The 15,000-nt window shown below is 45.8% G+C and overlaps 1 protein-coding gene across 2 annotated transcripts in view; it reads right to left on the reverse strand.

Moving 5' to 3' along the window:
* The window catches only part of LOC128684452 (synaptotagmin-5), a 231,414-nt gene that overhangs the window by 12,762 nt on the left and 203,652 nt on the right, over window positions 1–15,000 (reverse strand). For both annotated transcript variants that reach the window (XM_053770617.2, XM_053770616.2), the window contains exons 7-8: window positions 14,711–14,914; window positions 8,302–8,454 (exon numbers count right to left, since the gene is read on the reverse strand). In XM_053770617.2, the coding sequence (XP_053626592.1) occupies window positions 8,302–8,454; window positions 14,711–14,914 (357 nt within the window). The remainder of the gene's footprint in view (window positions 1–8,301; window positions 8,455–14,710; window positions 14,915–15,000) is intronic.

Below are 15,000 nucleotides of genomic sequence, written 5' to 3' on the forward strand. Positions count from 1 at the left end.
CAGAGGCAGGCAAACACAGGGGCAGATACAGAGGCAGACAAACACAGGCAGATACAGAGGCAGACAAACACAGAGGCAGATACAGAGGCAGACAAACACAGAGGCAGACAAACACAGGGGTAGATACAGAGGCAGACAAACACAGAGGCAGATACAGAGGCAGACAAACACAGAGGCAGACAAACACAGGGGCAGATACAGAGGCAGACAAACACAGGGGCAGATACAGAGGCAGACAAACACAGAGGCAGATACAGAGGCAGACAAACACAGAGGCAGATACAGAGGCAGGCAAACACAGAGGCAGATACAGAGGCAGACAAACACAGAGGCAGATACAGAGGCAGACAAACACAGGGGCAGATACAGAGGCAGACAAACACAGAGGCAGATACAGAGGCATACAAACACAGAGGCAGATACAGAGGCAGACAAACACAGAGGCAGATACAGAGGCAGACAAACACAGGGGCAGATACAGAGGCAGACAAACACAGAGGCAGATACAGAGGCAGACAAACACAGAGGCAGATACAGAGGCAGACAAACACAGAGGCAGATACAGAGGCAGACAAACACAGAGGCAGATACAGAGGCAGGCAAACACAGGGGCAGATACAGAGGCAGACAAACACAGGCAGATACAGAGGCAGACAAACACAGAGGCAGATACAGAGGCAGACAAACACAGAGGCAGACAAACACAGGGGCAGATACAGAGGCAGACAAACACAGAGGCAGATACAGAGGCAGACAAACACAGAGGCAGACAAACACAGAGGCAGATACAGAGGCAGACAAACACAGAGGCAGATACAGAGGCAGACAAACACAGAGGCAGATACAGAGGCAGACAAACACAGAGGCAGATACAGAGGCAGACAAACACAGAGGCAGATACAGAGGCAGACAAACACAGAGGCAGATACAGAGGCAGACAAACACAGAGGCAGATACAGAGGCAGACAAACACAGAGGCAGATACAGAGGCAGACAAACACAGGGGCAGATACAGAGGCAGACAAACACAGAGGCAGATACAGAGGCAGACAAACACAGAGGCAGACAAACACAGGGGCAGATACAGAGGCAGGCAAACACAGGGGCAGATACAGAGGCAGACAAACACAGGCAGATACAGAGGCAGACAAACACAGAGGCAGATACAGAGGCAGACAAACACAGAGGCAGACAAACACAGGGGCAGATACAGAGGCAGACAAACACAGAGGCAGATACAGAGGCAGACAAACACAGAGGCAGACAAACACAGGGGCAGATACAGAGGCAGACAAACACAGGCAGATACAGAGGCAGGCAAACACAGGGGCAGATACAGAGGCAGACAAACACAGGCAGATACAGAGGCAGACAAACACAGGGGCAGATACAGAGGCAGACAAACACAGGCAGATACAGAGGCAGACAAACACAGGGGCAGATACAGAGGCAGACAAACACAGGCAGATACAGAGGCAGACAAACACAGAGGCAGATAAACACAGGGGCAGATACAGAGGCAGACAAACACAGAGGCAGATAAACACAGAGGCAGACAAACACAGAGGCAGATAAACACAGAGGCAGACAAACACAGAGGCAGATAAACACAGAGGCAGACAAACACAGAGGCAGATAAACACAGAGGCAGACAAACACAGAGGCAGATACAGAGGCAGACAAACACAGGGGCAGACAAACACAGGGGCAGACACGGGGGGGGGAATACAGAGGCAGACAGATATAGAGGCAGATACATACAGAGGCAGACAGATACAGAGGTAGATAGGAAAGTGGTGAACAAGGGATAAAGAAGGTGATTATAGTGGAATAAGTTAGGTTGTGTGCAGCGAGCCAGGAGGAAGAGCCGAGGAAGAGGTATGTAGGTAGGGTGTGTGCTCACCTCACCTAATTGTGGTAGCAGGGGTCAAGTCATAGCTCCTAGCCCCGCCTCTTCACTGGTCGCTACTGGGTCACTCTCCCTGAACCGTGAGCTTTATCATACCTCTGCTTAAAGCTATGTATGGATCCTGCCTCCACTACATCGCTTCCCAAACTATTCCACTTCCTGACTACGCTGTGGCTGAAGAGGTACTTCCTAACATCCCTGTGATTCATCTGTGTCTTCAGCTTCCAACTGTGTCCTCTTGCTGGTGTGTCCATTCTCTGGAACATCATGTCTTTGTCCACCTTAGTCCAATTCCTCTCAGTATTTTGTATATCGTTATCATGTCCCCCTATCTCTCCTGTCCTCCAGTGTCGTCAGGTCGATTTCCCTTAACCTATCCTCCTAGGACATACCTCTTAGCTCTGGGACTAGGCTTGTTGCAAACCTTTGCACTTTCTCTAGTTACTTTACGTGCTTGGCTAGGTGTGGGTTCCAAACTGGTGCTGCATACTCCAATATGGGCCTAACGTACACAGTGTACAGGGTCCTGAACGATTCCTTATTAAGATGTCGGAATGCTGTTCTTAGATTTGCTAGGCGTCCATATGCTGCAGCAGTTATTTGGTTGATGTGCGCCTCAGGAGATGTGCTTGGTGTTATACTTACCCCAAGATCTTTTCCCTTGAGTGAGGTTTGTAATCTCTGGGCCCCCTAGACTGTACTCCGTCTGCGGTCTTCTTTGCCCTTCCCCAATCTTCATGACTTTGCACTTGGTGGGGTTGAACTCCAGGAGCCAATTGCTGGACCAGGTCTGCAGCCTGTCCAGATCCCTTTGTAGTTCTGCTTGGTCTTCGTCCGAATGAGTTCTTCTCATCAACTTCACGTCATCTGCAAACTGGGACACTTCGGAGTCTATTCTTTCCGTCATGTCGTTCACAAATACCAGGAACAGCACTGGTCCTAGGACTGACCCCTGTGGCACCCCACTCGTCACAGGTGCCCACTCTGACACCTCGCCACGTACCATGACTCGCTGCTGTCTTCCTGACAAGTATTCCTAGATCCATTGTAGTGCCTTCCCTGTTATCCCGCCTTCTTACAGTCCAAGAAAATGCAATCTACCCACCTCTCTCTCTATCTTGTCTTTCTGCTGTCACCCTGTCATAGAACTCCAGTAGGTTTGTGACACAGGATTTCCCGTCCCTGAAACCATGTTAGCTGCTGTTGATGAGATCATTCCTTTCTAGGTGTTCCACCGCTCTTCTCCTGACAATCTTCTCCATGACTTTGCATACTATACATGTCATTGACACTGGTCTGTAGTTTAGTGCTTCATGTCTGTCTCCTTTTCTAAAAATTGGGACTACATTTGCTGTCTTCCATGCCTCAGGCAATCTCCTTGTTTCAATACATGTACTGAATATTGTTGTTAGGGGTACACATAGCGCCTCTGCTCTCTCTCTCAGGACCCATGGAGAGATGTTATCCGGACCCATCGCCTTTGAGGTATCTAGCTCACTCAGAAGCCTCTTCACTTCTTCCTCGGTTCTGTGTACTGTGTCCAGCACTTGGTGGTGTACCCCACCTCTCCGTCTTTCTGGAGCCCCCTCTGTCTCCTCTGTGAACACTTCTTTGAATCTCTTGTTGAGTTCCTCACATACTTCACGGTCATCTCTTGTCTCTACTCCTTCCTTCCTTAGCCTGATTACCTGGTCCTTGACTGTTCTTTTCCTCCCGATGTGACTGTATAACAGCTTCGGGTCAGACTTGGCTTTCGCTGCTATGTCGTTTTCATATTGTCGTGTGTGTACTCGCCTAATTGTGGTTGCAGGGGTCGAGACTTAGCTCCTGGCTTGTGTGTGTGTGTGTGTGTGTGTGTGTGTGTGTGTGTGTGTGTGTGTGTGTGTGTGTGTGTGTGTGTGTGTGTATGTGTGTGTGTGTGTGTATGTGTGAGTGTATGTGTGTGTTTATGTGTATGTGTGTGTTTATGTGTGTGTGTTTATGTGTATGTGTGTATGTATGTACTCACCTATTTGTACTCACCTATTTGTGGTTGCAGGGGTCGAGTCCTAGCTCCTGGCCCCGCCTCTTCACCGGTTGCTACTAGGCCCTCTCTCTCCCCGCTCCATGAGCTTTATCAAACCTCGTCTTAAAACTGTGTATGGTTCCTGCCGCCACTACGTCATTTTCTAGGCTATTCCACTGCCTTACAACTCTATGACTGAAGAAATACTTCCTACTATCTCTCTGACTCATTTGTGTCTTCAACTTCCAATTGTGGCCTCTTGTTTCTGTGTCCCCTCCCTGGAACATCCTGTCTTTGTCCACCTTGTCTATTCCACGCAGTATTTTATATGTCGTTATCATGTCTCCCCTGACCCTCCTGTCCTCCAGTGTGGTCAGGCCGATTTCCCTTAATCTTTCCTCATAGGACATTCCCCTTAGCTCTGGAACTAACCTTGTCGCAAACCTTTGTACTTTCTCTAGTTTCTTGACGTGCTTTATCAAGTGCGGGTTCCAAACAGGTGCTGCATACTCCAGTATGGGCCTGACATACACGGTGTACAGTGTCTTGAATGATTCCTTACTAAGGTATCGGAATGCTGTTCTCAGGTTTGCCAGGCGCCCATATGCTGCAGCAGTTATCTGATTGATGTGTGCTTCCGGAGACATGCTCGGTGTTATACTCACCCCAAGATCTTTCTCCTTGAGTGAGGTTTGCAGTCTTTGGCCACCTAGCCTATACTCTGTCTGTGGTCTTCTGTGCCCCTCCCCCATCTTCATGACTTTGCATTTGGCAGGATTAAATTCGAGAAGCCATTTGCTGGACCAGGTGTCCAGTCTGTCCAGGTCTCTTTGAAGTCCTGCCTGGTCCTCATCAGATTTAATTCTCCTCATTAACTTCACATCATCTGCAAACAGGGACACTTCTGAGTCTAACCCTTCCGTCATGTCGTTCACATATACCAAAAATAGCACTGGTCCTAGGACCGACCCCTGTGGGACCCCGCTCGTCACAGGTGCCCACTGTGATACATCATTACGTACCATGACTCGTTGTTGCCTCCCTGTCAGGTATTCTCTGATCCATTGCAGTGCCCTTCCTGTTATATGCGCCTGATGCTCTAGCTTCTGCACTAATCTCTTGTGAGGAACTGTGTCAAAGGCCTTCTTGCAGTCCAAGAAGATGCAATCAACCCACCCCTCTCTCTCTTGTCTTACTTCTGTTATTTTATCATAAAACTCCAGAAGGTTTGTGACACAGGATTTGCCTTCCGTGAATCCGTGCTGGTTGGCATTTATACTCCTGTTCCGTTCCAGGTGCTCCACCACTCTCCTCCTGATAATCTTCTCCATAATTTTGCATACTATACACGTCAATGTGTGTGTGTGTGTGTATGTATGTGTGTGTGTGTGTATGAGTGTATGTGTGTGTTTATGTGTATGTGTGTGTTTATGTGTGTGTGTTTAGTGTATGTGTGTATGTATGTGTGTGTATGTGTGTGTGTGTGTGTGTGTGTGTGTGTGTGTGTGTGTGTGTGTGTGTGTGTGTGTGTGTGTGTGTGTGTTTACCATTTTACGTACAGGAGAAGAGCTGTGCTAGCTGTCTCTCACCTTCAGAGTATTATCTACTAAAAAATGAACATTTCCAGTGGCTGTAGGACTATTTATCTCGTGGACACCAGTCCAGTAGTCTGCCACTCTCATCTGCCCAGAAAACTCTCTAGTGTCTTTTCGGCGCCTCTTTATTCTCAATTCACAGCTGACTGAGAATTCTTGTTTTCAGTTGTCACTGTTAAAAATCCTTATCTAATTTCTGGCATCCTTTTATATTACGTGAGGTCATCCCGTCTCCACTATCACCCACCGTCGCTGTTTTAAACTTTTCTCATATTTTTTTTTTAATCTCTCGTAGCCATGTTGCAACTCGTCTTTTGGCTATTTTCTAGCATTTTTTATTCTTAATAGGTGCAAATACCAGGTCACTGCTACATACTGTAGCATGAACTGTTGTCAGTCATCAGTCACATGTCATAAGAGTATTCTGAAGGTTGTCAGTGTAGCTAACAAGCAGTGACAACAGTGACAAGCAGTGACAAGCAGTGACAGTGACAAACAGTGACAAGCAGTGACAAGCAGTGACAGTGACAAACAGTGACAAGCAGTGACAACAGTGACAAGCAGTGACAAGCAGTGACAACAGTGACAGTGACAAGCAGTGACAACAGTGACAAGCAGTGACAACTTTCAGTCTCATCCTTTACATCCCTCTGTCTATTCTTTTAATATTTAATCACATAATCCGCTTTCTTCAGGTCTCGTGTTTTCACTTTCTGCTCTATCCACTTAGTGTCACTTATCCATGTTACATTCCATCATGCACTCGTCACTCCACTAGTTGAATTTGATCCAAGTTATCTTCCAGGGACCTGAGGTCACCTGCGCTACTTTCCACAGGATTTATGCATGTACAGTTTTTTTTCCTTCTGGATAAAAAAAACAGTTATGAAAAAAATTAGAACAGATATTGCTCTCTCTCTCTCTCTCTCTCTCTCTCTCTCTCTCTCTCTCTCTCTCTCTCTCTCTCTCTCTCTCTCTCTCTCTCTCTCTCTCGCTCTCTCTCCTTCCTTAATTTGCGAAATCATAATACCACGACTGTTAGAACTACTGATATGCTTATTTCAGGACTGTCTCGCCACTGGTTCGAATCTCTTCCATTTCTTGAGATTCTATGTATCAAAGTTTCTATTTTTATTTATCTGACAAAATATGTACCGTGAGGTGAGTCTCTTATTCATATATATATATATATATATATATATATATATATATATATATATATATATATATATATATATATATATATATATATATATATATATATACACACACACACACAGGGATCTGGACAGGCTGCAGACCTGGTCCAGCAATTGGCTCCTGGAGTTCAATCCCACCAAGTGCAAAGCCATGAAGATTGGGGAAGGGCAAAGAAGACCGCAGACGGAGTACAGTCTAGGGGGCCAGAGACTACAAACCTCACTCAAGGAAAAAGATCTTGGGGCGAGTATAACACCAAGCACATCTGAAGCGCACGTCAACCAAATAACTGCTGCAGCATATGGGCGCCTAGCAAACCTCAGAACAGCATTCCGACATCTTAATAAGGAATCGTTCAGGACCCTGTACACCTTGTACGTTAGGCCCATATTGGAGTATGCGGCACCAATTTGGAACCCACACCTAGCCAAGCACGTAAAGAAACTAGAGAAAGTGCAAAGGTTTGCAACAAGACTAGTCCCAGAGCTAAGAGGTATGTCCTACGAGGAGAGGTTAAGGGAAATCAACCTGACGACACTGGAGGACAGGAGAGATAGGGGGGACATGATAACGACATACAAAATACTGAGAGGAATTGACAAGGTGGACAAAGACAGGATGTTCCAGAGATGGGACACAGCAGCAAGGGGACACAGTTGGAAGTTGAAGACACAGATGAATCACAGGGAGGTTAGGAAGCATTTCTTCAGCCACAGAGTATTCAGGAAGTGGAATAGTTTGGGAAGCGATGTAGTGGATGCAGGATCCATACATACATAGGTTTAAGCAGAGGTATGATAAAGCTCACGGTTCAGGGAGAGTGACCTAGTAGCGACCAGTGAAGAGGCGGGCCAGGAGCTTGGACTCGACCCCTGCAACCTCAACCAGGTGAGTACACATAATTCAATTCTTGCTTTAGGGATTACAGTATTCTTGACTGGTGGTGGAACAGGTGGCACGCAGCCTTAATAAGCCTTGTATAGTCGACAGGCTTTAAGCCTCCCTGACCAATCATCACCTGTTACTTTTCTGTGTTCATATTTGTTATAAAGATTCACCAAAGGCCTAACATTAGGTTTATATACCAGTTATTGTAAATCTGCCTGAAACAAAATATACGGGGATGTTATGACTGAGAAGTTATGCTGCCTCCAGCCACGATATTGTTAACTGCTGCTTAGTGATGTTGATAACTCAGTACAGTGATGTATATGGCTGAGATGAGTGAGGTCATGGCTGACTCTAGAGTGGTAGCTTGCTCAGTGGTGGCGCTAGTTGTGGAGCTGAGCAGCGTTTACCTTTATACTTATTAATATTTTAACGAGTTCATCGTGTACTCTTCATGTAAGGTTATGTTTGCACGCATCTTGCTGCTGCTGGTGCGACTCTGACACTCTCGGCGCCTCCATTGTACTGGAAAACTGCAACATTCTACAGCATATGCAAGTCTTGTATATACACTTAAAAGAGAGATGCGATTTGATACACTGAAACCAATTGAAAAACACAAATGTCTAAATATGGCGAATTATGATTATAAATTAGTAAAACGATTAGAAATGGCATGTTGAAAGAGAGGTAAGTAGGCCTACCAGTTTAGGTGGAGCAAGAAAGTAGTTGAGGGTAGTCCGCTCCTGTAGGCTGGCCAGGTTCTTGATGTCTCTCAGTGGCTGTGTTACCTCCCCCACTGTACTTGGACTTGCCCACTTATCCGAATCCATGGCCACCAGCTTCACCACCAACTCCTGCATCACAAATACACATGTTAGGACACAAAATATCAATACACACACAGGTGCTGCCAGCCACAGGGAGACGAAGATCCTCAAATACAGGATCCTTTGCTTCAGTGGGATCGGAGACCCTTGCATTATGGAGACAGTACTTACTACTAAAGTTCATGAAGAGTTAGGTGACAAACGTATCAAGGATACCAAGAACCACAAAGTAGTCAGTTTTCATTTCAGAGAGAGACAGCGTAGCGATCCAGAAAAGAAATACCTGTTGCATACCAAGTTCAGTATCTACCCAAGAGGAACTGAACGATGTCTTTCAAATATAAGAGTTCAGTTCTCACACATGATATCGATACAATCCTCGAGGAGAAACTAAATGGCCTGAATAATACGGGCAAGAAAATAAGTAATTTGGATGCCTACGATACCTTGTATCGTGGCACCTAAATTACTGGGAACGGTTGAAATCCCTTGATTTGTATTCCCTGTTACTCAGGCGAGAGAGATACATGATAATATACACTTGGAAAATCCAAGAGGGATTAGTACCAAAATTGTACACGAAAATCACTCGCTATGAAAGTAAAAGACTCGGCAGGAGATGCAACATTCCTCCAATGAAAAGCAGAGGTGCCACGAGCACACTGAGAGACAACATGATAAGTGTCCAGGGCCCAAGAATGTTCAACTGCCTCCCAGCATACGTAAGGGGGATTACTAATAGACCCCTGGCTGTCTTCAAGAAGGCACTTGACAGGCACCTCAAGTCAATACCTGACCAGCCGGGTTGTGGTTCGTACGTCAGTTTGCGTATGGTCAGCATTAACATTCTTGTTGATCAGGCCCTGATCAACCACGAGGCCTGGTCTCAGACCTAGCTGCGGGGGCGTTGACCCCCGAAACCCTCTCCAGGTATACTCCAGGTATCTTTTCACAAGATATCTAACTCTCCCCACACTTACCTATTTCTTGGGGTGTACACCCTCATTCGATGGCCCAGTACTGAGTGAATATGACGCGCTCCTGGGATCATTATGGAAGATCACCAGTAGAGTCAAACAACACTTCCAGTGCGACCGAAAGGCATAAGACTGCGCAAGACAACACAGGTAGCATTGCCTGCACTTCTATACTTGGGTATGATAACCAGCGAGTGTCCCAGAATGCTCATCGAAGCACCAGCGCAGTGGAATAACCGTATACACTAAATAAATCATCTGCTCCCAGAGATGATAAACGATCCCAGTGGTACTGACCCATAGTGTTGTGATCCAGAGACGAACTGCCTCTGCATGTTCTCTTTACCGATGCATTTTTTAAAGTATTTGTTTTTAAATAAAACTAAATGAAACACTGCATATAGGGAATGGGAGGAAGAAAATTTTCACACAGCTCTGAGAAGAAACCTACAGATTCTTTTTCTTGAAGTGTGTTTATTCTTTTCTCCGAGGCTGTGGGTCCCTAGTCAGCGCTGTACCACTGAGCTATATGGCTGTACAACCGGAAGGTTTCACGGACTGCAATTTCTGCGACAAGTCTGTCAGAGGCCACTAGCTGTAACCCTACTGTCCCTTCCTGCAGCCCCAGAAACTTATATTACATTATTCTCATACCTGTCAAGGGCATATAGTCTGAATTCAAGATAAATCGTAATGAACGACTGTCAATGAATCCTACATACCATAGCTCAGTGGTACAGTGCTGGACCTGCTACCTGACACGACGACAGTTTGAACCCACGTCCATTCTTCTGCTATTCACTGACAATCGTGAGGATTAACTAACGTGTAGTGAGACAGAGAGGTACACATCTCCGTCATGTAGGATCAGGATGTGAGAGCAACAGGTTGTGTTTACAAGCTAGTAAGAACCAGGTTGTACTCCGGAAACTAAACATATATAGAATTATAACCAAACATTACACTCTCCTGGGAGATTCCATCTCATCCCCTTGGAAGTCAAGATGGACAATATGTGTATAATTGTAAAGATGTCTGGATGAAGGGGAGACAGCTGGTGCGTGGGTGGAAGGCTGGTAAAGAGGAACTAGGGAGGGAGGGACATGTTGGAGGAGCTAGTCGGGTCGCTGACCTCACCAACTCTGGCAGAAAACCCATCTAGACGTATGCAATAAACCAGCATGTTGATAATGTCCCTGAGGGATGACTCTGGATGAAGATATCCAAAGACAGACTGACAGACGGCACGTACACATTGCATGTGTACCCACCCACTCCCCAACAAAACCCAAGCAAGTGCAAGGTCAAGAAAACTGGAGTTGGAAAGAGGCGACCAGACACGGAATACAGCTTAAGAGGTGAGACACTTCAAATATCGCTAAAGGAGAAGGGTCTTAAAGTGAACATCACTCCCAATATATCACCAAAGGACATAAATGAGATAATATCTGCAGCATATCCAAGGACAGCTAATCGCAGAATTGCATTCACATATGAAGAATCTTTTAGGATTATTTACAAGACACATATTACGCCCATCGTGGAGTACGCAGCACCAGCATGGACCCTTTATGAGATCAAGTATGTACGAACATGACGAATTTAAAAGATAGAAGGATTTAGAGGAGACTTGAGTCCTGGAGATGGGAAGTACAGTGCCTGCACTCTGAAGGAGGGGTGTTAATGTTGCAGTTTAAAAACTGTAGTGTAAAGCACCCTTCTGGCAATACAGTGATGGAGTGAATGATGGTGAAAGTTTTTCTTTTTCGGGCCACCCTGCCTTGGTGGGAATCGGCCGGTGTGATAATAAAAAAAAAATAATTATGATATACAAGATATCCAGAGGCAGAGAAGGATAGACTTTGAAGCGAAGGACAAAGGGAGGCGAGAGGTCAGAGATGGAAACTTAAGACAGATGAGCCACAGGGATGTTAGGAAATACCTTTTCAATCTGAGGGTGGTAAATAAAGGGAATGAGCTTGATGAAGGGGTGGAAGCAAACTCAATACACAGCTGCAAGAGTAGGTACGATAGGGTCCGCCAGGTTAGGAGTCAATAATGCCGGAGATTGTAGTTTAAGAGACGGGCCAGGAGCCAAGACTCGACAGCAGCAAACACACTTCCCGAGTACTCTTACACACACACACACACACACACACACACAAGAATAACAAGGTAGACACTGCAATAAATCAAGGAATACTTAACAAGAGGGACATAAGTGGCTGTCCGGGAAGAGCTGCCGGAATGGCTGCGTGAGACGAGTGGGGTTCCACAAGGATCAATACTAGGACCAAGAAAGACTATAAATGGACTTCGACTGGTTGTTGGTCTAGTCTGACATGTGGCTTCTAGAATTTAGCCTCAGTAAGTGCAAACTTATGAGAGTCGGGATGGGTAAATAGACTTCAACAGAGTACAGGCTCGGAGGAGAGAAGGGAGGGGGAGGGGGTAAAGCTTCAAACCTCACTCATTGAGGAGAACCTTGAGGTATGCATTGTACAGAACATATCGCTTGAGGCGCATACCAATCGAATAACTGCTACAGCAATGCGCATCTGGGGAACCTAAGAGTAGCCTTCAGGAGCGTAAACGAAGAGTGCCAATATGGGCAGCATATGTCAGACTCATATCGGAGTATGCAGCACCAATATGGAACCCACACATGATCAAGCACCTCAAGAAAATTGAGAAAGTGCAGAGAATTGCAACGAGACTAGTCTTGGAGGTCAGGGGATGAGGTGTGATGAGAGATTAAGGAAGTTAAGTCCGGAAATATTAAAGGAAAGGATTACTGGGAGATATGATAACGTACAGAACACACTCAGAGGAACTGACAACAGTGGACAGGGACAGATGTTTAGAGAGGAGGGAAACACGAACACGAGAGCACAGCTGAAAGTTGAAAACAAAGATGAGTTACAGCTGTAAACTGAAGACAGAGATGAGCCGTAGAGATGTGAGGAAGTATTTCTTCAGTCTCGGAGTGGCTGGGAAATAGAATGATCTCGATGAGGACGTGGAGGAGGAAGATTTTTTACATAGCTTTAAGAGCAGGTATAATAGAGCTCACGAGAGGGGTGAAGCTGGCAAGCGGCAAGTTGATTGGCAGACCAAGAGCTAGAGCTCGACTCCTAAAACCATGTAGATGATTACGTACACACACAGTTTTAAGATGAGGTTTGATAAAGCTCAAGGAGCAGGGAGAGAGAGGACCTAGTAGCGACCAGTGAAGAGACGGGGCCAGGAGCTATGATTAGACCCCTGCAACCACAAATAGGCGAGTACACACACACACACACACACACACACACATACACGAGGGCTGGAAGAGCTCTACGGTCTTACACAAACCATAAATATAATACACAATTCTGTGAAGTACGCCTCTGAAATCTTTCATCCGAAATCGATGCAGCTGCTCTTTCTGTCTCATGAACTGGAGAGAGAGAGAGAGAGAGAGAGAGAGAGAGAGAGAGAGAGAGACAGGTGGGGGGAGCATTCTTAAACAAGTACACTGTTAACCTATAATTACTATGCTTTCACTAATTAAAAATATTACTAACAAGTGTGTTGGTAGGTACAGTAGTGTAGCTTGATGAGGTTACTTCACCTAACAACAGAACAGAACTGCCAGATTCTGAATTATGGAGATCAATGAATTATTCCCCGACTGTGTGGTGGCTTGATGAAGGTAAACAAGTGGATACAGCCTCCTTTTCATTGGATCGTTGCTGACTGTATGATCCTTACAACCTAGCGACGTCAATTGATTATAATAAAAACAATATAATATGATGACTCTCTCTCTCTCTCTCTCTCTCTCTCTCTCTCTCTCTCTCTCTCTCTCTCTCTCTCTCTCTTCACAATGTTATCAACAAATTCTTCGGTCTTATCAGAACACACAGAAATAAGTTTCACTAGGCTGTTAAAAACATCAACTTTAAATTGTGTGAACAAAGTGTGTCTACCATACAGCAGATGTAACCCAGACTTCCTTCCATCTCTTGTGCTTCCAAATTGATTATCTCTAATTCGTAATGACACGATTGCAAACAAACCATACCACGGGCGGGGATAGAACCCGCGATCATCGTGTCATTACGATTTCGTGAGTCATGTTGACGGCTTTGAGGGGACTTGAGCTAGAGTTCGTCACGGACACGCTAGCTGGAGATTCATCTGTAAAAACTTGCATTTGTGGTCACAGTGGTGCCTATGCTAACTTTATTATGGTGTAGAAATATACCTAATTGGATGAATCTTATTGTGGCTAGCTGGTCCAGTGGCTAACGCGACGGTCTGGAGTTTTGAGAGACTAATCGCGGGTTCTATCCCCACCCGTGGTATGGTTTGGCTATCTCTACCTCCATTCCCACTTCAGCACTGACGATGCACCGTCCTACTCTTCCTCTTCATCCTTTTTTTACTCCTTCCCCTCCCTCTCATCCTCATCCTCCTCCTTTCCCTACACTCCCTCTCTCCTTTCTCCTCCTCCCTCCTCCTCCATCCCATCCTCCATCATCCCCCTCCCAGCCTGCTCTTGCCACACTGATGGTGCATCGTCAACGCTGTCATTTGCATGCTTCAAAAATATGACGTCACAAATCAGCATAAAGTTGCATAAATTATCAACTCATTTATAATTTTATAATCTCCAGATTATAACGTGGCAGCTCACGTCATCCCACCAGAGAGTGTGAGAGTGAGTGTGTGAGAGTGAGTGTGTGTGTGTGAGAGAGAGAGAGAGAGAGAGAGAGAGAGAGAGAGAGAGAGAGAGAGAGAGAGAGAGAGAGAGAGAGAGAGAGAGAGAGAGAGAGAACGTACCAACTTATGGTTTATATCGACTCTAATGTTTCCGAGACAAACAAAAGTCTGTCCATCCACTGCTTGTACACGAGGTGAGGGGTTAGTATAACAGAAGGCTCTCCTCACATCCTCCAGACATACCGCTCATATAAAAGTATTATTTGTCACCTTGTTAAAACTATATAGCAACAGAAATTGGCGAGTACGTACACACACACACACACGTGACGGAATACAGAAAACCATCATAAACCAACAGATGATTTAAGACATGTGCAATAGTTATGTATGTTTATTGTTGACACAGTAGCTTCTTCAGTCAAATACAAAGGCAGCAGGTTCAGTAGTGAAATGAAGTAATCAGTTCATCAACCTTAGAGAAAAATAATATTTGAGGTGGTCAGTCCCTTAGCCTGGAGAAGAGTATAGCTTCATAGTCTGGAACGATATCGTTCCAGAGCATGAAGCTGAACTTTTGAAGCGGAGCTCTTACTCACCTTGAGGTCGCTTTTGGAGGCTTCAATGACGAAGGACTGGTTGAAGGTGGGATCCTGCGTGTGTCTGACGGTGCGGGTTCTGAAGACATGGAGGGGGGGAGACTTGTTCTTCCTCAAGGACCTCCGCTCACGCCACACCACCACCTTCACGTAGGGGTCACAAGCGTTGCCCAGATACTCCCGCCCCGCCAGGCCCCGAGCTTCCTGTATGAAGAGCAGGACAGGTACTGAGAAAGACCCAGGTACTGAGAGAGACCCAGGTACTGAGAGAGACCCAGGTACTGAGAGAG

Source organism: Cherax quadricarinatus, chromosome 4 (genome assembly GCF_038502225.1).
Source record: "Cherax quadricarinatus isolate ZL_2023a chromosome 4, ASM3850222v1, whole genome shotgun sequence".
In the NCBI taxonomy this organism is placed as follows: Eukaryota; Metazoa; Arthropoda; class Malacostraca; order Decapoda; family Parastacidae; genus Cherax; species Cherax quadricarinatus.